Source organism: Dermochelys coriacea, chromosome 15 (genome assembly GCF_009764565.3).
Source record: "Dermochelys coriacea isolate rDerCor1 chromosome 15, rDerCor1.pri.v4, whole genome shotgun sequence".
NCBI lineage: Eukaryota > Metazoa > Chordata > Testudines > Dermochelyidae > Dermochelys > Dermochelys coriacea.
In genome coordinates, this window is record NC_050082.1 from 2,734,727 (window position 1) to 2,756,610 (window position 21,884).

The 21,884-nt window shown below is 46.9% G+C and overlaps 1 protein-coding gene across 5 annotated transcripts in view; it reads left to right on the top strand.

Moving 5' to 3' along the window:
• OSBP2 (oxysterol binding protein 2) overlaps window positions 1-21,884 on the top strand; it is a 345,452-nt gene that overhangs the window by 40,968 nt on the left and 282,600 nt on the right. For 4 of the 5 annotated variants that reach the window (XM_043497816.1, XM_043497820.1, XM_043497818.1 and 1 more), the window contains exons 2-3: window positions 14,093-14,301; window positions 19,193-19,270. In XM_043497816.1, the coding sequence (XP_043353751.1) occupies window positions 14,093-14,301; window positions 19,193-19,270 (287 nt within the window). The remainder of the gene's footprint in view (window positions 1-14,092; window positions 14,302-19,192; window positions 19,271-21,884) is intronic. The other variant, XM_038373548.2, reaches the window with a different exon arrangement.

Genomic DNA, 21,884 nt, shown 5'->3' on the forward strand with positions numbered 1-21,884 from the left:
GTTTTGCTGGCACTCATTGGTGTATCGGTCATGTAATGTCATCATTCTGAATTCCTACCGATAAATCCTTTTACCACATAATGTAGGAACAATAGGAAAGAGTTGTGGTACTGAAATGGGTCACCTGCAATTGCCCAATATGTGATAGCTTCTGAAAAAGGCTAAACCCTTCTGTAAGACATCTAGCTGGTCTTCTGTGTTATAGATGGTGGAAAGATATTCATTGATCAATTGCCAGGGAAGGAAGGAACGTCCTGAAGCATGGAGTCTTGTTATGTTTGTGCAGTTGCAAATGTTGTTCACTATTCATTTTTAAAATCCAGCCACAGTACATTTCAGTTCTTTGAGGATATGCCCCTGTAGGTGCTCCACTGTAGGATGCACTTGGGCCCATATGCTGTTGATTGGAGACTGCAGAGCAGTGCCTGTGGGCCATGCCTGCGCAGAGCAGTTCTTCTTGCTTTGAACGAGGGCATATAAGAAGGCTCGAGTCTGCTGCCACTCAGCTGTTTCTCAACATCTGCAGCTCAATCAAGCTTGAGCGTTCTGCTGGTACCACGACATATGGTACCAGACAACGGTCTGCCATTGGTATGGTATTAGTGGATGCTAGTGCTTTTTATTGCTGTTTGATAGAATTGGTCACTGTTGTGACCCCATGAGTCCCCCAGCGATAAGCAGTCATTGGGTCTACAATGTTTGGCAGGTTCCGTAGGATCTTGCCTTCCTCTGTAAGGTTCTCTTCACCTGTAGAGGGGGCAGTAATGCGATCCCATGCTGATTTCAAGATCTTCCAGGACCTCATGAAAAGGCTAGCGACTCCTTTTCAGATCCCACTAGGGGAATTCCAGGAGTGTAAACATTCCTTGGTGGACATCCTGAATATTAACCCTAAGGGAAAGGTTGCTTTATCCATCAATAAGGCATTATCTCCCATGCACACCCTGTGGCAAACACCTGCCACAAACCCACCAACCTTTAAGCAGGCAGAGATGTAATACTACATCCCAGCAAAAGAAATGGACCAGTTCTTCTCGTACCCCAGCCCCTTTCCCATGCAACCAACGAGAGGAGCCATCAAGCTCCTTCTAGGTCTTCTCCATACTCAATCAGCCCCTCCCTCTAAGAGGCACTTTTTGACACTTCGGTTGAGGGCATCAAACAGCCCACTTCATTGGAACATAACTCTCCCACTACTTACGCACTTGGGAATCTTATTCAGATAAGTGGATATTAGTGGTCGTCGAAGTGGGCTACTCTATCCATTTCCATTTCATCCCTCATCTTGCCCCACCCCCTCAGTTCCTCTTCAGGGATCCTTCTCACAAACTCCTAAGACAAGAGATTCATCCCCTTCTCCTCCTGGGAGCAATAGAGACGGTTCCACTGTAGTTCATTGGAAGAAGGTTCTAATCCCATTACTTCCTTATTCCCTAGAAAGACAAAGGTTGAGACCAATCCCTGACCTCAGGAACTTGAACTACTACAGCCTACCACAACGCTTCAGAACGGTGACACTAGCTATGACAAATCCATCCTTTGATGGGTTCATTGCTCTCAACCTAGAGAACACCTGCTGTCATGTAGCCATCCACCTCTCCCACCAGTGCTTCCTACGCCTTGCAAAGGGGTAGACTACCATTAATGTTGAGGTCTCCCCTCTGAACTCTCCTCGGCCCCTAGGATGGTCACAAAGGTTTTCTCAGTGGTAGCAGCTCATCTCTGCCAGTGGGAAATATCAGAATTTCCATACTTGGATGAAAACAATGAGGAGTCCGATGTTACCTTAAAGACTAACAGATTTATTTGGGCATAAGCTTTCGTGGGTGGTAAACCACTTCTTCAGATGCACTCATTTTTTACCCACAAAAGCTTATGCCCAAATAAATATGTTAATCTTTAAGGTGCCTCCGGACTCCTTGTTGTTTTTGTGGATACAGACTAACATGGCTACTCCTCTGATACTTGACATACTTGGATGACTGGCTTCTCAGAGGCTGGTCGCCCCAAGAGCTCAGGTTGTCAATGACCAGGGCATTAACACTATTCCAATCTCTGGAACTTCTGTTCAACCCCAAGAAATCCAGGCTAACTTAAGTAGAGACAGCAGACTTTATCAGTGCTACTCTAGACTCCCAAACAGCAAGAGACTGCCTACCCAAGGAGAGATTTGCCACCCTATCCAATCTGATCTCAACATTACAGTTCACCCCACAAACCACAGTAAGGATTTGCCTACCTACCTTGGATCATACGTTGGCCTCCATATGCGACTCCCCATGCAAGGATGCATCTCAGATGCTTCCAGACATGACAAAGGGCAGCATATACCCCAAACAGACACAGCCTCTCCAAACATGCAAGTGCCTCAGAAGGTGCCCGACTCACTCATGTGGTGGAAAGACCCATGGAAGTGTAATAGTATATTGGGAAATCTCAGCTCAGTTTACAAAGGCTACTTTGTGTCCTCTTCATATCAAGGGAGGGGAAGACTGGGTAATAAGTGAACACAGGTCAGGCTTCTGATCAGGGCCAGACAGTACACTTCTGGGGTGCGAGGCTGGGGGCTTGGGAGATTTGCTGGTGCTTTTCACTGTGTGATTCATGAGTGGCTCAGGAAACATTCATGCAGGCCTCCACCTGATGATGTACTAAGTGATAACAGCATCTGGAGGAAAAAGAAAAGGAGTACTTGTGGCACCTTAGAGACTAACAAATTTATTAGAGCATAAGCTTTCATGAGCTACAGCTCACTTCATCGGATGCATTTGGTGGAAAATACAGAGGGGAGATTGATATACACACACAGAGAACATGAAACAATGGGTTTTATCATACACACTGTAAGGATTCATAGATTCATAGATACTACGGTCAGAAGGGACCATTCTGATCATCTAGCCCAACCTCCTGCACAGCGCAGGCCACAGAATCTCACCCACCCACTCCTATGAAAAACCTCACCCATGTCTGAGCTATTGAAGTCCTTAAATCATGGTTTAAAGACTTCAAGGAGCAGAGTAGCCTCCCTCAAGTCAACCATGCCCCATGCTACAGAGGAAGGCGAAAAACCTCCAGGGCCTCTCCAATCTGCCCTGGAGGAAAATTCCTTCCTGACCCCAAATATGGCAATCAGCTAAACCCTGAAAGGAAAGGAGTACTTATGGCACCTTAGAGACTAACAAATTTATTAGAGCATAAGCTTTTGTGAGCTACAGCTCACTTCATCGGATGCATTTCTTATGCTTATGCTCTAATAAATTTTAGTTTCTAAGGTGCCACAAATACTCCTTTTCTTTTTGTGAATACAGACTAACACGGCTGCTACTCTGAAACCTGTAAGGAGAGTGATCACTTAAGGTAAGCCATCGCCAGCAGCAGGGGGGGGAAAGGAGGAAAACCTTTCATGGTGACAAGCAAGGTAGGCTATTTCCAGCAGTTAACAAGAATATCTGAGGAATGGTGGGGGGGGGGGAGAAATAACATGGGGAAATAGTTTTACTTTGTGTAATGACTCATCCATTCCCAGTCTCTATTCAAGCCTAAGTTAATTGTATCCAGTTTGCAAATTAATTCCAATTCAGCAGTCTCTCGTTGGAGTCTGTTTTTGAAGCTTTTTTGTTGAAGGATAGCCACTCTTAGGTCTGTAATCGAGTGACCAGAGAGATTGAAGTGTTCTCCAACTGGTTTTTGAATGTTATAATTCTTGACGTCTGATTTGTGTCCATTCATTCTTTTACGTAGACCAATTTGACCAATGTACATGGCAGAGGGGCATTGCTGGCACATGATGGCATATATCACATTGGTAGATGCGCAGGTGAAGGAGCCTCTGATAGTGTGGCTGATGTGATTCGGCCCTATGATGATGTCCCCTGAATAGATATGAACAGTATCCCCGATAATGTCACGGCTAACCTGGTGGCTGAACTTTGTGACTTTGTCCTCACCCATAACTATTTCACATTTGGGGACAATGTATACCTTCAAATCAGCGGCACTGCCATGGGTACCCACATGGCCCCACAGTATGCCCACATTTCTATGGCTGACTTAGAACAACGCTTCCTCAGCTCTCGTCTCCTAATGCCTCTACTCTACTTGCGCTACATAGATGACATCTTCATCATCTGGACCCATGCAAAAGAAGCCCTTGAGGAATTCCACCATGATTTCAACAATTTCCACCCATCAACCTCAGCCTGGACCAATCCCCACTGTTCCTCAGATATTCTTGTTAACTGCTGGAAATAGCCTACCTTGCTTGTCACCATGAAAGGTTTTCCTCCTTTTCCCCCCTCCCCCCTCCCGCTGTTGGTGATGGCTTATCTTAAGTGATCACTCTCCTTACAGTAAAAAGAAAAGGAGTACTTGTGGCACCTTAGAGACTAACAAATTTATTAGAGCATAAGCTTTCGTGAGCTACAGCTCACTTCATTGGATGCATTTGGTGGAAAAAACAGGGCTGTCAGGCTTATGCTAGAGATCAGAAAAATAACGAATCTAAGACAAAGCTTCTGCTTCTCTGTTAGAGCTCCAAGCACTGTCTGCTGCTGGAGAGGTAAAAGGTCATAGTCATGCTCTGCCTTCTCAGGATCTGACTTCTAGAGTTTATCAAAGTGAGGTGGTTAAACCATTGGCCTGAGTCTGGCATGCTGCAAGCCAGCTCTGTGCAGACACCACTCCCTGGCTGGGCACATCAGTCTCCTGGTCCAGAGCACCATTCGCCTTGGAACCTTCCTGAGCAGAAATTACCAATCTGACCAAAGCATGAGGAGCACTGGCTTGTGACTGGCAAATAGGGAGTAGTTGGCACAACCCTCCTGGAGTACATTCATGTCTGCAGAGTAAGTCTCATCATCAACCCCTCGACCCTTCCTGTTTAATTTTCTCATGAGCAGCAGAGCGTCCCTCCCAACGGTTGTGTTTTCATAGATTCATAGATACTAAGGTCAGAAGGGACCATTCTGATCATCTAGTCCGACCTCCTGCACAGCGCAGGCCACAGAATCTCACCACCCACTCCTTCGAAAAACCTCACCTATGTCTGAGCTATTGAAGTCCTCAAATCGTGGTTTAAAGACTTCAAGGAGCAGAGAAGCCTCCCTCAAGTGACCTGTGCCCCATGCTACAGAAGAAGGCGAAAAACCTCCAGGACCTCTCCAATCTGCCCTGGAGGAAAATTCCTTCCCGACCCCAAATATGGCGATCAGCTAAACCCTGAGCATATGGGCAAGATTCACCAGCCAGATACTACAGAAAATTCTTTCCTGGGTAACTCAGATCCCATCCATCTAATATCCCATCTCAGGGGATTAGTCCTATTTACCCTGAATATTTAAAGATCAATTACTTACCAAAATCCCATTATCCCATCATTCCATCTCCTCCATAAACTTATCAAGTAGAATCTTAAAACCAGATAGATCTTTTGCCCCCACTGCTTCCCTTGGAAGGCTATTCCAAAACTTCACTCCTCTGATGGTTAAAAACCTTCGTCTAATTTCAAGTCTAAACTTCCTGGTGGCCAGTTTACACCCCCTGATCAGCTGGTTCGTGAGATGCGGGATGGGGAGGAGCAAGGGCATGGCAGGCTCAGGGGAGGGGGCGGGAAGGGGTGGAGTGGGGGCAGGGCCTGTGGCAGAGCCAGGGGCTGAGCAGTGAGCACCCCCTGGCACATTGGAAAGTTGGTGCCTGTAGCTCCAGCCCTGGAGTCTGTGCCTGTACAAGGAGCTGCATATTAACTTCTGCAGAGCCGCATGTGGCTCCGGAGCCACGGGCTGGCCACCCCTGCAGGGTGAATAGACTATGTCTGTGTGCCTTGTCCTGATTGGCGTCTGTGGTGAGACACCAGGAGCCCTTGTAGAATCCCTTTTCAGGCTGGTTTCAGAGTAGCAGCCGTGAGCTGCCGTGTGTTGCAGTGGCCACTAGGATGTGAATCTCACTTTGCCGTGACAACCACCTCAGTGCATTTCTCCCCACTCTTGCACGTTTTTCTATGCGTGTGTTTAGAAAGCCACTGGTGTAGGCCTATGTAGCATCTGGCCTGCCGCCCTGGGGCTGGATCTCCCTTCACTGGTTTTAACATTGGGGCTGGTTTTACGCCAGCGTACTCCTATTCACGTGCTGTGGAATGTTCCATGTCCTGAGCGTCTCTGGGCTAGTGTTTGTGATACAGGGGAGTTGTGAGTATTTTGTGCTGCATTCGTTTATAATGTGTATAGAAGAGCAGCAACATGGCTTATTTTAAATACTGTGTGAGCTTCCGGAATTGATTTGAATGGTGAATCTGTAAGGTTTGTGTAAATCAGCTGCAGCAAATCCAGTGCTACATCAATTAGTGCAATTAGTTTGTGTGAGTGGGCGATTGGTGGGACTCACTGGTGTTATGATTGTAAAAACATTTCAGTTAGAAGCTGCAGTTTGTCTTGCTCAGGACTTTCTGAAATATTCATCTGTGGAACTGAAGTATACTGCATTTGGACAGTGGGGCAAAAAATCCCAGAAAACTGAAGCAACATCCCTTGAGTGCTTTTTAACGTTTGTGGGTAAGGGAAAAACCTACTTTTTTTTTTTAAACTCCACTTTTTAAGGCCGGGCTACAGCAAAAACAGCTGCTGATCTCTCCCACAATCTTCCTTGTGGGAGAGGTCAGCAGTTTATATACATCTTGGTAGATTAATTGACAAAGTAACCCATCAAACCTACCTTTTCAATGTCCTGCTGAGCTTGAATGTTATGGCATTCCTATGGGATAGTGGAGTTTATCTCTGGGGACCAGTTCAGGGTTGTTAGTTCTATCCTGTCTGGATTCTCCTTTTGAACTCCAATATGTCTTTCATAGGGCACCCTAGCAGAGTGTTTATGCGGGACACTGGAATTTGGGGCATCTCTATGAAAAGGTCACTTAAAATTAATGCCCCTCTGCCCTGCTGCTGTTCTCTGGTGCCTCTCTGCAGAGCCCTGCACTCAGGTCTTCAGTAACAAATTCGTCACAGGCATGTTCAGGGCAGCTCAGGCCAGAGCCATGGGAACAAAGGAGGAGGTAATGGGAAGCAGCAAGGTACTCCCACTCCTATAATTTCACCACAGCAATGATTTGGATTATCTATGTTCATCTGTCCAGGCAGTCTGCTCAGCGTTGTGCGTGAGTAGCTGCTGTGCATAAGTTTGTCCTATTTATATCCCTGAGGTGCTGTGAAGAACTGTTCATTTATGTTTTTGGTTCCCTGTAAGCTGAATTCCTCCCATTAGAGGGGTGTGTGGGGGTGTGTGTGTGTGTGTGAGAGAGAGAATTGCAAACATTCAGCATCAGCATGTGTCATGTGCACATGGTATCCCTTCATGTATCTAACCTCAGGTCAGTTTTTGTATTGGTGGCCCATATGTTTCCCACATATGTGCAGCTCCCAGATTATCTCAGAAACCCTGGAATCAGGAAATCTTCCTGGGTCACATTATGCAATCATTGAGTTGATGTGAGGAACAGGCAGATCTGTCTGTCCAAACTCAGGGGAGCTGCTGAAGGCACCTTTCATTTTTGTGCTTGGAGATGGAGGAGCAGTTGGAGGGCATTAGGCGTGCAGTCCGTGGTGTCCTGTGCATGTACTCTAATTTGTGGTAAATGATCTCCCATGCAAGTTTCCCAGCAAAAGGTCACTTTTTTAAAAAATAAAGCAAAGCACCAGTTAAAAATTAGTAGCAGTTTCCCTTGGCATGGAGGAGCAGAGGTGCTGTGATTAAGCTGGCTTAGTGGAGTCACCTTAGAACCCTTCATTTTATTTGCAAAAAACCCATCATTTTGGGGCTTGTGCCTTAAAGAGGAAAGCAGCCCTCCTGTGAGGGTATCACCAGGGAAGGTGGTGCCAGACATGGAAGTGGTAGCTTCATTGCACTCGGGGTCAAATTCAGCCCAGGTGCAAGCAGATGCAGCTATGCTGAGCTCCATAGGGTTACACCAGGGTTGAATTTGGCCCACAGTGCTAGTAGAGACTGAGGTGGCAGAGGGCATGAAAGGGGCTTTTCTTCCCGCTCTTTCTTTGTGCTCCTCTGTAGCGTCCAGCCCGGAGCTGCATGGGGACCACAGGCTCTGTGCCAGACTCCAGTCTTCCTGGGACAGGTCAGGTTCAGAGCAGATGGGGAGTTCCCAGGAGGTGCTGGGTGGGCTCCCTGGGGTTTCTGTAGGGCTCTATTCAACCTCAGTAACAGAACAGTAAAGGCCTTTGCCCCCTTCCCTGACTGCCATCAAATTCTGTAAAAATGGGCATGGCAGCCCTCATGTCTCTGCAGCTGCTTGTCCTGGCTCCTGGTCAGCTAGCCCCAGCCTGTGCTGTCCGGAAAGGGCTGCTCTTCCATCCTTTACCTGACTCCAGTGCCTGGAAGTTGCTGTTTATTCCTCACAGCACGGGCTTATTGGAGCATCATCCTAGGAGCTGGATCATGACTATGGGTCCCCCTTCAGTGGCACAGAGACTTCTGCACCCTTTGGTCACGTTCCCCAAAGAGGGCAGAGTGGGACTGGGGCCAGGGCTTTGCACCTGTCAGTAGAGCAGAATCAGAAAGTTAGGGCACATGTGCAGTACCTATAAAGAGATGGCAGAGTGGCTGCTTTATGGAAGCCCCAGACTAGAGGAATTCTGGCTGAATCAACAACATCTCTTCCAAGGACTCCCAATGCACTGGGTGGTCTTAGCTCATCCCACATGACATAGCCGATGGCTTAGAGTCACAAATAGGAGGGCAATTCTTTAGTGAGTCTGTGCTAGCCCACAGTCCTTTGGCATGTCTCTCTAATCTAAAGCTCTACCAGCCTGTGATAGTGACACCTAAAGCAGGCCGAGCTTGGGTGACTGCGTCCCCTGACCGACTCCCAGGACTTCCCTCTCCGTCTTGAGAGGGAGGAGTCCCTTCTAATCCAGCCAGAGTTCCTTGGTTCTTGTCAGTTCCTGTGCTTTGGCCCTGTGTGTTTAAAACCAATTGAGCAGGCTTTGTGGAGGTTGGCCCAAGCTCCTCGGAGCCAGTGGCCCTGCTGTTGTCCCATAACACCCTCACGTGTTTGCTGAGGGATGGCTTAGCATGAGCCATTGTTTCCATCCTGCTCACTTTTCCTTACAGCCGCCTATTAAACTAAACCAATAGATTCATACAGTAACACACACTTTCTTGGTGCGGCCAGGATTGTGAGTCACAATGTTACCCCCCCGCCTCCAGATGGAGAGCGTCTGTCTTGTGGTAGCTGGGTGTAAGCAAGTACCCTTTTTCTTTGTACAGCACCAGCCTTTCAAATGCTCTCCTCAGGACTCTGCCATGGATTGCTTTGCAGGTTAACGATAGGTACCCCCACTGAAGAGTGTTTCCCCTGTATCTTCCAGCCCCTATCACTGGACACTCAGTAATTACCAGGGATGCTGTCCCCAATGAGACAGTGTTAAATACAGCTGGAAGGTTACAACTCAGAATCAGATCCCTTATAACAGCACAGCATTGCAATTTATTTATAGTGAAAATAAATTTGTTTACAGGATGCATAAAATTCTTACGGAACAGCTTCATGTCCATCACTTGCACAGTTACATGGTGATTGGCTCTGAGCATGCAGGATTCTTCAGGGTAGAGAGGCTTGGCATTGCTGTGCTTGGCTCAGTGAAAGCATCTGCTAGGGAGCAGCAGCAGTTCAAAAAGTGCACCTGCTTTCTGGGTGAATCCGAGAAGATGCAGAAAATAGTTAATCTTCTCCTGAAGCACTGGCTGAGATCCCTGCCTCTCCTTGAGGAGCAAAGAGCTGAGATGATGGTCTAGAGAAAAGCAATAGGAAAGGAGCAGAGAAAACTGGGGCAGGAGGGGGCGTAGAGAGCAGGTGATGTTGTGAGGTCCCTCCAACCCTACATTTAACCCAGTGATTCCCAAACGGGGTTCATAGATCATCTGCTGTAAGACTGTGGAGAGCTGGGTGATCACATGGTACAGGTTCTCCACATTCCCAGCTTCTTTGGCATGGCAGGACTCTAAAAGCAGCTGGAAAGGAGGAGTCATTATTCTCTTATACTCACCTACAGTTGCTGCAGAAAATACTTCACATTCCAACCAAATGGGCTTTTCAAAGGCACTCGATTTGTTTGAGCACATCCCATGAACTGCCAGTGGGATCTGTGCTTCTGAGCCACTTATGCGCCTTTGAAAATCCCACCCTAATGAGTGAGTTGGCTAAGGAGTTACATATGTCTGGGATTTTCACAGGAGCCATAGTGAGTAGGAGCCAAGATCCTATTGGTTTCAGTGCGAGTTGAACACCTAACTCACTTAGACTCCTTTGAAAATCCCTGCATAAAGTAACTGGCAAATTTATGCATGACCATTGTGTGTCCAGTGAAGGAGAGGATGGCTGGCTGCCAGGGCAGTATGCACAAGAAGGGAATAATGGGTCCAGGAACATAGAAGAGAGCAGAGGGAAGGGGAGGTGAAAAGGCAAAGGAGACAATGTAGTTAACTTTTCAAATCGGTGGAACCCTTAAAATCGGTTTGATATATTTTAAATGTCCCCTGATGTCACTGTTCCCTGTAAAGTAGTTGATGTGGATGACACAGGGTTATGTGACCAGGTGGGGGAGGAGCAGGTGGAGGACAGGTGTCCATAAAAGAGTCTTTCGCTGAAGGTGGGCTACACTAAGGATTTATCGGGAAGAGGAATTAGAGGGACCTTGAGGGGCTTTGTGAAAATTGATCCGTCCCCTTTGTCTTTACCCTGTTCCATGGTACTCATGAGAACTTAGTATCTTTAGAACCAGTCAATGGACAGAATACATCAGGTAGCGACTATGTAGCCAATAATTAACCTGCGGGACTCATTGCTGCAGGAAGTCACCGAGAAATTCTGTAGATGGCTTTTTAAAAGGCCTGGATAATGTTATGGCCACTAATAACATCTGGAATGGTGCAAGGTAAGCACATGTTTAATGCATCCGATGAAGTGAGCTGTAGCTCACGAAAGCTTATGCTCTAATAAATTTGTTAGTCTCTAAGGTGCCACAAGTACTCCTTTTCTTTTTGCGAATACAGACTAACACGGCTGCTACTCTGAAACATGTTTAATGAGGTCTCTAACTTCAGGGCATAAACTGTTCTGTAGGAATCAGAGCCTCCTGCTTCCCACCCCTGAAGCATTACACAATTGGCCAGATGTAATTATGAGCTTTTTGTGCAAGATCTTGGATGTCAGATGTGATCTGATTGGTTAATGAGGCCTGTCATAGATGCATCTACACAATACACCTTGACACATCTCTCATATGCTGCTACCTCTGGGACTCACTCCTGTGTGTATGTGCTAACACTTGCACATCATCTACCAGCCTTTATTATAGGTCGGGACCCCTCAGGGGGTCATGAGCTGTCAGCTTCCACCCCAAACTCTGCTTTGCCTCCACCATTTATAATGGTGTTAAATATATAAAAAAGTTTTTTTAATTCATAAGGGGGGGGTCGCATTTGGAGGCTTGCTATGTGAAAGGGGTCACCAGTACAAAAGTTTGAGAATCACTGTTCAAGGTGAATTAGCATCTTGCTGCAGTATGACTCCTGCAGTGAAGGCTGCAAAACTCTTTCCCCATACTCCCTATTTTCACATGCCTCCAACTTTCCAAAACCTCTTTTGGGCTGAAATTTCGCAGGGATGGTGTCTGACTGAAAGTAATTTTTTTCAGAAAGCTTAAGCAAAATCCCTGCCTCCATTTTTGAGTCAGGGGAAAGGGAACGGTATACTTCGTTCATAGAATATCAGGGTTGGAAGGGACCTCAGGCGGTCTAGTCCAACCCCCTGACCACATTTTTGAAACAAGCCTATAGCAAAACCAGCTGAAGTTTAGAATGATAAACTTGTCCTGGGTATACTCCTTAATTGGGATTGAGCGTCACTAGGCGTAGGGGAGAATTAAAAATAAAAAATGGCATCAGTAATTGAAAAGTCACTGCAAATCATTGAGCAAACTGCTGCTATTCTCAGGCTGTTGCTGGGGAAATTTGCAACCAGGAGAATGTCACTGAAACACACTCAGCAGCATTCTCCCCTTACTGCCCCAGCTCCTCCCTGCCCTCAGCTAAACATCAGGCACAGGAGGAAAATCTTGCATTCTGCAGTTCAAAATATGACAACTGTTTTTTAAATGCAACTAACAAGATACCAGCAAATCAGCCCACAATCTGCTCACCCAGAAGCACCATTCCTCCTCCCTCTTGCTTCTCCTTCCCATTGCCCTTCCCCCTCCCAATCATGATCTGCTGGTCTTCAATTGCCTTTGAGGTTTAATTAGATCATCAATTCTGCAGGCCTGGGACCCTGCTACTTAATTGTATGAAAAATTCCTTGCACTTCATGTAAAGCTAACATATGCAATAAACCACCACTGAGGGGAGAGTAAAAAGTGACACTATGATAAAAAGGAGTTGGAGGTTTCTAAATCCCATGCCATGGTTTCCATTTTTATTAATCATGGTGGTGCCTAGGGACTAACCAAGAATGGCCACGTACTTGGGGCTGTACAAACAGAGCTGCAGACAGTCCCTGCCCCACAGAGGAATGGGGGGAAGGGGGATAATGCACAAGCAGAGTGAACAATTTGAGGGCAGCAAATGATTTGTTTGGCTGATGTTGTGTGGTTGGGAGGGGATGCACCAAATGGCAAGGCAAACGAGAGGGAGTATTGAGGGGAGGGAGTGGTGGGGGCAAGGGCCAAAGCAGGAGGGTATGAGGGGCAGGTGTGGAGTGAGGTTGAAGTGAAGAGACCGAGGGAGGCAGTAGGCAGGGGTTGGCGCAAACCGCCCATCAGCCTACGCCAGGGACAGGCCTGTCCAACTGTAGAAAGTTTTCTGACACTGGTGTCCAAAGGTCCCTGACTGAGCAGCTTCTGCAGCTGTCTGCTGGCTGATTCTTGCTGCTTCCTCCACACTGCTACTGCTGCCTGGATCCTGCTGCCCAGGAGAAGTGAGAGCAGGATCCAGGCATCACAGCAGCTCGGAGGAAGAAGCAGCCGGAGCCAACGAGTGGACAGTCAGCAGCCTGTTCCCATCCCACGTGGTCCCCGGAGGTGCTCTTCCGTGCAACTGCAGCTGCTTCCTGGATCCTGCTCCCCACGCTGCTGCTCGCTGCCCAGGGGAAGTGAGTGCACAGGTGAGAGATGGGAACCAGCATTTGGGAAGCATTGGCATATATCATCATGAGCAACAGGCACTTTACAAATGCAGAGTAAATCTAACAGCCTGGTTTCCTGCAAATTAGGGGATGAAATCACCCCTAAGTAATGATACCTAGGAAGATGTTTGTCCCCAATAGAATATTTGCCAATGACTTCCCTCGCAAGGCATACCTACTGGACTTAGTACTATGAATTTGTCTGGGGTGAAATGAATTCTATGGGAGTTTAATCCTACAAAAATATGAGGCTGAGCCTGCAGCCCTTGCTCACATGAGTAATCCCATTATAAACAGGAGTGTTGTCAATACATTTTGTAATATTTCTAAAATGCATTTGTACAGCATTAAAGCGCTTCACAGATGGAAAAGTCACAACTTTTCCCCCAACCGCTTGCAATCTAAACATCAGACAAGAGGTAACAATTGAGAACAGAAAAAAGGGCATGGCAGAGAGAGTTAGTCTTGTGAGCCAGGGCTACTGAATGGGACCCTAGCAATGAAAGTGGGAAGGGAAAGAAGCAACAGTAAGAATTAGGTGGGAAATGCTGGGGGGGAAAGAGCTTTAAGTAGTTTAACTTTGGACAGCAAGAAGTTTATTTTGCTGGATTGCAAAACACTAAAGGTAACAGACAAGGGCTGCGCAATGAAAGCAACTGAACACTTTATTCCAAACTGTATGTGTTGGATTGTTTCTGTTCCTTTTGGGAAGCGCTCCTGGCTTTGAAGGGTCAGTTTTGTTCTCTGAATTCTCTGGGTGTTTTTCTTCGCAGCTGCTTTAGAGGTTTAGTTTTGCAGAATGGTGCACTGCCAGCAGGGAAATGGTGAGTGGTCAGGGAATAGTAGTTTTTTTAAAAGATCTGAGTGTGGACCCAGAGGATTTTATACCCCTTCTCTCTTGTTGTGCAGGACACAGGCTGAAATGGCTCACACCTGCCGCGGAACCATCAACCTGTCAACAGCACACATTGATACAGAGGACTCTTGTAACATCGTACTCTCCAATGGGGGAAGGACATATCATCTAAAGGCAAGCTCCGAAGTGGAGAGGCAACGATGGGTCACTGCTTTGGAGCTGGCCAAAGCAAAAGCTATCCGTATGAGGAACAACCAGTCAGGTAGAGTGCTTATTAGGGCGCAAGCATGGAATTGGATTGCTTATAAAATCCTAATGTGGATAAATCTTCCTGCCTTGCATCCTGAATTGTGAAAGAACTTTACCAGTGTAAGGGGGAAATAGGGCTTGTTAACATCCCTTAAGAGTTTTCTGCAGAACTGTATGCACAGTATATCTAGTGTTCTGGGTCATACAGCAGTGAGCCAATTTTTTTAAAAAAGCCCTTGGGGTAGTTTTACAGTAGGCACTGTCTCCTGTGCAGCTTGAGATATTTACAGGGGAGGGCAGGACTCACTTGCCTTTGTCTTGAAGAATTTGGGTTCACAGCCTGGGCAGTGAATATTTCAATGACTACATCACAGCTGTGGGTGGAACTCTAAGGAGATCAAAAACAGCAGCTCCCATTTTAAAGCCAGAACAATGCCTTTGTCACACAGGCTGTGTCTACACTGCCGCTTTCAGTGCTAAAACTTTTGTCCTTCAGGGGTGTGAAAAAACGCATAAAAGTTTTAGCGCCGAAAAGCACCCGTATAGACAACGCTTTATCACTGGGAGCTGCACTCCCGGCCGTAAACCTACCATCGCTTGTTAGGGGTGTTGGGTTTTTTGTTGCTAGAAGAGCTCTGTTTATACTGCCCACGTCACAGCGCTGCCGCAGCAGTGGTATAACACGGGTAGTGTAGACATACCCACAGTCACAGCCTGTTTACGATGGGTCTACAGTATATAAGCTCTGTGTGAATGAAATCTGAATTTAGTTCAACTGTTGACATGTCACACACTCAAAAATATTACCGTGATGATGGTGTAGTATAAAGGTCTGACCGTCATGTGCTTGGGTGGTTGCATTAGGTATGGCTGGCAAAGTTATATGTGAGGTATACCAATCAAACCTTTGTCACACCATCATGTATTCTATAGATGATACGTAGTTAGCAAGCAATATATTTTAGAATTGTTCAAAAGTTTAAATTTTTATTGGCATTATATTTTCCTTTCACATCAATAAATCCATGTGTAGGTCTTAGAGGGCAAGAGAAAAATGTACATGGAAAAAAAAAAAACACAAGTCAGACACTCATCACAGACTGGGAGTACTAGTGGCACCTTAGAGACTAACAAATTTATTTGAGCGTAAGCTTTCGTGAACTACAGCTGCTCAAATAAATTTGTTAGTCTCTAAGGTGCCACTAGTACTCCTTTTCTTTGCAAATACAGACTAACACGGCTGCTACTCTGAAACCTGATCACAGACTGAATTCTGCCCTCTTGGAAATGGGGCCCATGTAAGGGAAGTAGGAAGGGAGCGTCCTGTATTTGGAGAGGGAAGGAGGGAACACCTTTGGGGCAGCCTGATTTAAAAATAAACACAGCTTCCCACGTCCCCCTGAGATCTGGTATGTTAGAGGTAGTCCTGGTGGGGGTAACGTAGGAGAGGCAGTGGAAGGGGCATGATAAATGTTATTTCTCACATACCTGTGTCGCTTGGGGCTTTTTGTTCTGCATCTGTACAGTGCCTAGCACCCTGGAGTCCTGGCCATGACTGGGGCTCCTCAGTGCTACTGCAGTACAAATAATGAATACATGGACCCTAGTGGTGTGTGTGTGTGTGTGTGTGTAATTGCACGCACGACAAAGCAGGTGAGTAACTTATCAAATTGCCAGCAGGGAAGGTGAGAGGTGGGTAAATGCATTGATGACAACCTGTGGGGGACTAGGGCTGCGTCTGCATTAAACACAAAACTAGTTCTGCGATGTTTGACAGCAGGTAATGGATATGGCTCTTTCTCTGGGTCACAACTGTGCCAGTGTAGATGGGGTCAGCTGATTTCTCGGTCTTTGTAAAGACACCTGGTCAGCCTCAGTAAAACAAATAGACCATGCTTCGCAAAGGCAGAGGCTGAACTTGTTCTTGTACATGTTGGACACCCATCTTTGGTGGTGGCTGCTGTGGGCATTGTGCTGGAGTCTGTTCTTAACACTTGGTTGATATACAGAAGGATATTGTACTGCAAACAGTCATTGATTCATTGTAGCATGAGCCCTGAGTTCTTTATAAAAATTGGTCCCTGTTACATAGTTGGCAGTTCCATGAGATTATATGGAAGCTAATGATTAGTGTGAGAGCCACTGACTTATTGCCCATAATAATTTAATGCATTGCATTTCCTGGTTCTAGTGCCCCTAGATGTAATCACATTAAGAACTGTTTGTGAACCCTCTGTTTCTGCACCCTGCAGCACTCGCAAGTGCTGATACTAACGGGAGAATCAAAACAAATTTTGTGAAGCACATGGAAGATTTCTAGGCAGAGCAAGAAGTTACCAGTTCTGTTTGAGAATTCTCTGGAGTTGGTAGCAGGTTCTTTCATTTGAGCGAATGTTTGTTGCTCTGCAGAAAGAAGTTAAGATTGGGATGGGTTCGTATTTGAAAAGGGTCTTTAACACCAAGCTAATCACTCTTAAATTAAACCTCTTTCTGGATCACTGATTTTGCTCCCACCTTGCTGTACGTCAGAACCTGCAGCTTGGGAGCTTGATTTCCCCCTCTTGGTCATGTCAGGCATGTGCAGAAGGATGAGCGCTCAGCCTGTCCAAGGGCTGCAGTCCAGTATGTAGCTTTAGGAAGATGTCAGTGAGAATTTGAAATGATTGCTGCCAGAGAGCTGCACGTAGCTATTTTGGCGTGTACTCCTAGCTGAAAATAGCACAGGTAAAGCCTTCCCTGTCTGGAGCCTTTGGGTGCCTGTTAGCAGGAGCTAGCAAGAGTAGTGGCTAGAAGCAGCGCAAAGGCACATGTTCCTGATCCTCGAATTCCTGTAACTCCTGGGTGAAGGTAAATCTGCTGTAGCGGACTGTGAGGATTTCTGAGTTATTCCAGAGAGCTCACTTATTGCTAATGCACCAACTTGTGTCTCAAGTTACTGAGAGCCTTTAATTTACTAAGGGTTACTGTTAAAGCAAAGAGCCTGCCGGTTTGAGCTATGACAGGTCTGCTTGAAACTAACTAAACTCTCAGCCTTCTGCCCATGTGCATACCGGTGTTCTCAAAGCCTGTGGATTTCTGTGTGGGGCTTCTGTATTGGTTATTCTGGTCTTTGATTGTGCCTCTCAATTCTGCTCAGGACGGAGCCATCTGTTTGTGGATCTCCCACTTCTGCATGGAAGGAGGAAATCAGCTGGCTCCATGGTGCTATTAGCCTCCTCTCTTCCCAAGACCCCATAGAGGCTGCTCCGTGGGATTGATGTGGGGACTGAGGGGTCCTGGCTGGGGCTGGGCAGTGTATGGCCCTGTGTTAGGTTTGTGGAGGGGCAGGGACATACGCTGATCCCCATCTGACCACATTGAACTGTCTGGAGATGTGATGCACCATGGTTTCCCCTCACTAGTGGTTCCCCGGGGCCAGTTGTGACAAGGGAGCACTCTCTGGAGCAGCACGACCAGAAGTTGGTGATGCCCACTGAGTCACAGAGCCAGTATGGAGGCACAGGTGGATGGATCCTTCATATTTGGGGTGGGCCCTGTGGGGGGGAATATTGTAAAGGCACTCATGAATAGTTCCTCCCTCGGAGCCACTGGCTGTTGGCCTGACTGCGTGAACCTGGGTAGGAATGCAGCAGGAACTGCTCCCTGGGCACTGCAGGCTGAGCGTTCCACACTAGCACTCTCAAGTGTAGCGTTTATGGAGCACTCTTGCTTCATAGTTTGAGGACATGTGTGGGCCAGGGGAAAAAAGCAGATTAATTCACGAAACTGTACTAAAGAAGCCAAGTGATGCTGAAGGAGCAAAACAGGCCAGTGGCCACCTAATGCTGAGTGAATCACCTATTACATCCGAGCGGGTGACTCTTCAGACAAGTACATCGAGTCTGGTGACCAGCAGGTGTGCCACTGGACATGACAAAGTGCAGCTGGGGATGGGGCGGAGGGGGAGTGGACGCGGCGGCTTTCCCATTGGAGTTTGCTCACAGCCAGAGTGCTCTCAGGATGCTTTTGTGTTAATGGGAGAATTATCAGTGGTGTCTTTGGTTTTGTTTGGTTAAAGCCCCCAAGAAACAAGCATCTGAGAAGGGGAGCTCCTGAGAGAGATGGAAGGTCCCCCAAACTGCCCCGTTTTTGGCATGTGATGATCCTGGATATGCTGGTGAGTGAGGTGTAAAGATCTAGCTGGGAGGGAAGCAGGCACCAAAGTCCTCTATGCTCTCTGAGCTCATCCCCTGGAACAGGCAGAGGTTTTGTTGTGGACTGGCAGGCCCTGAAATGATTCAGTGGCTGTGGGGAGTTTGTCCCTCGTGAGCATGGTGGTTTTCTGAAGGGCAATGGATCCTGAAGCTGCCCCATGCTTGCTGGGAGCTCATGTGAGCGACTTGGGGCTCTGAAGGGGCCTATGTTTATCCAAGTCAAAGAGAACAATATTTAACATGGAATAAAAAGGGATTTTTCCTCCTTTTTTGAAACACTAAAGATGAGCCATGTTTTGCCAGAGTCTAACATTGAAAATAAGCACAGACACGCAGCCTAGACTGGGAGTTGTGGCCGTCCAAGACCATGCTTAATTCCTGCTTCGTTATGCCAATCGGTGTAGCATGTTCAGCATAATACCGAAGTACAGCCAGGAGAGCCTCCCTCCCATGGCTCGCAGACTGGATCACAGTCAGTCGGCTGCTCTTTTTATGGGGACTGGGGATCTTTTTAATCAGTCATGCCCGTACAAACAGGGCTTTGTTCCAGACACCCAGCTATTGCAGAGCCTTGGAGCGGTTTCCATTTGCTGTCAGCGGGGGTTTAACGGGCACGTTCATTGTGCCATGGCAGGAATATCAGCCAAGATTGCTTATTCATCTGTTTTCTCTGCAAATAAAAACTTCCTCTTGCATCTCCCCCATTCCCAGGAGGCACTGAGGACAAACTGTGCTGTCTAGATGTGACATGTTTCTTGGCCTCGTCACTCCAAAGGGCTTTCCTAACCGGTGGTTAAGGGATCGCATTTAATAGGCGATAGAGCTGTTAAAGCAGGCTAACTGCATGAGTGCCTAACCCCTGTGACTGCTTTGGGAAAGCAGCTGAGACTCTCCTCACCCTATTTTTGTGGGTAGTTTTCTTGAAACAAACCACCCCTTTATAAATGTCGTTCCTTGACATTTTGTGGTGGATCAGAGTGATGATTTCAGAGTTGTGCACATGAGAGCAAGTGGCACTCATGAGATTAGCTCATTTTTCTGTTCGAGTCTGAAATGAACATGTAACGAGGGTATGGAAGGAGTGGGCTGAGACACTAGGTCAGCTACTCTGGAGAGGTTTTGTGGACAGACGAGGTTGTGTATTTTGCCTTTCTGTGCTGTGTGAAACCCTAAAAGGGTATTTAAGTATATTGTGGCTTTGTGGAAATCACATGCCGGTGCTCCTGCTGGCATTGATGAATATTCCCTGGCTACTCGGCCACTAATGTGAGACTATCCCCTTTCGTTATAATGATATCTTATTTGGTGCTATTGGAGAGCATATTTCAGCAAAGGCTCTTGAAGCATGTTACTGGCATTAATTAAGCCTCATAATCACCCCTTGAGGTAGGTCAGTGTTCTTATCCCCATTTTACTGAAGGAGAAATGGCGGCACAGAGGTTAAGTAACTTGCTTAAGGTCACCTAGTGAATCAGTGGCAGTCAGGAATAGACCTGAGGACCCAATCCTCTGCTCCCATTAGAAGATGACACTTACTTCTCTCAAAAACAGAAATTCACATGTCTAGTTAAGTTTACAAAATGGTGCTTAAATCCCAATGAAATACGGTGCCTGGAACAGTCGATGCTTGTTACGGCTACAAGGATCATCCATCATGTGGATGCAATTGCATTGAAACCTGCAAGAACTGAGCCTCTTTACATCAGGGCTGAATTTGGCCCATTATGTTTGCAAATGGCTGTCTGTCCCCATTCTGAAAATAACAGGGGCCATAATCACCCGCTGCGCATGTCTCCTGAATAATGCCAGCATTTACTGTAGCCCTGTGTTGTATTCATGTCACCTTGGGGGGTTTGCCAGTATATACGTTAACTTCTTACGTAAGCTTTAGAATTCACCACATACCGGCAGGGCTGTGAAGTACCACAGGGAGGCTTAGCTTGGCAACCCGCTAAGGGGAGCTCCTCAGTCAGTGAGAGGAGTCTATCAGGATGGCTGTGTAGGACTCTTCCCTCTGCCAGGGGCTCTCAGGGAGGGAGGAAGGAAGGAGAGTGTGCCCTATCGTGACCATTGCAAGGCAAGGAAGCATTGTTCTCTCTTTCAGTGGTTCTCTCTCTCTCTCCTTACAAGCACTGTACTTTCATGGCTCAGGAGGAAAATAGGGGAGATGCCCTTTTAAGGGTGTAATGAGGTTCATGGAGCTCCCTTAAACATCTGATGGTGATCAGCGGTGATACCATGGTGATAGGTACAATAGATACAGCAGTGTCTCACTGACTTTCTGTGACTTCCCTTTTTCTTGAGCTTGATATTTCTCTCTGTGGGATGGGGTGGTAGCTGTCGCATCCCACTGGCTCTTGAGGAGTCCTCTCTTACAGGGGGTTTCTCTTCTGCTTTATTCCTTGTCTTTTCCTCCGTTTTGTTTTATTTCAGGCCAGGGGAAGATCAGGATTGTGCAGCTTCGATAGGCCCTGTTATGATTGAACAAATAGACCTCATCTGGCCACAGAGCACATCAGAGGTTAAGGATACCAGCTTACTGTATTCCTGGTTTCCATTGGAAATGGAATTGGGTGACCTACAGGATTCCAGTCTGGGAGGAGGTGGGTTAATTTTGAGTCTGACTCTAGTTCTGGGAGGGTTGGGTCAGTTATCTCTCTCAGATGAGTCGGCCGTCAGTGCCTGCCAGTGGATGAGTGAGTGGGATTATCATAGTGAACAGCTATTAATGTCTCTTCAGAGACCCAGTTCAGCTTTGCTGTGCCCATGAGATGCTCCTTCTAGGCCAGGAGAGCTGAGGTGCGTCCTGAACTCACGTCCTCTGTGGCAGAAACTGACGGTGCCAAGGTCCCTGCATAGGCTCACTTGGTGTAATTTAGTCAGTTCTTGATTTCTCAGTCATGTCATCCTTGGAGAGGGAAAGCTCAGTGGCTGGAATGCTTCTGCTGCTAATATGCAGAAAGAGCAGATTTGCACTTTCTGTGTCTGGATTCTTGAGACCTGAAATGTTTGTGGGGATCCCGATCTCCCTTAGGAAACCGAGCCCTTCTCCACTTCCAATCTGGATCCATTGCTGATTCCAATGCTAGAGTTACAATACCTCAGCCTGAACAAAACCCCACAGGTCTAGTGTCTGGAAAATAACCCTGCTGTTCACCTTGTCTGATTGAGAGTGCGACCTGCTAATCTAAAACTGTAAAAAATTAAAGCTCTGGTTTTAAGACCAGTAACGTTCTGCTGTTCACGAATGACTGTGTGTGGCCGCATTCACATACTGCTTCTTAGGTGATACAATATCACCTCCTCTGGTGCTTGGGTGCAGGATTTCCTGCCAACATGACACCACAGATGAATAATGTTAGCTCTTCCTGGGATTCCATTTGTTTTGTTTTCAAAACAAGCA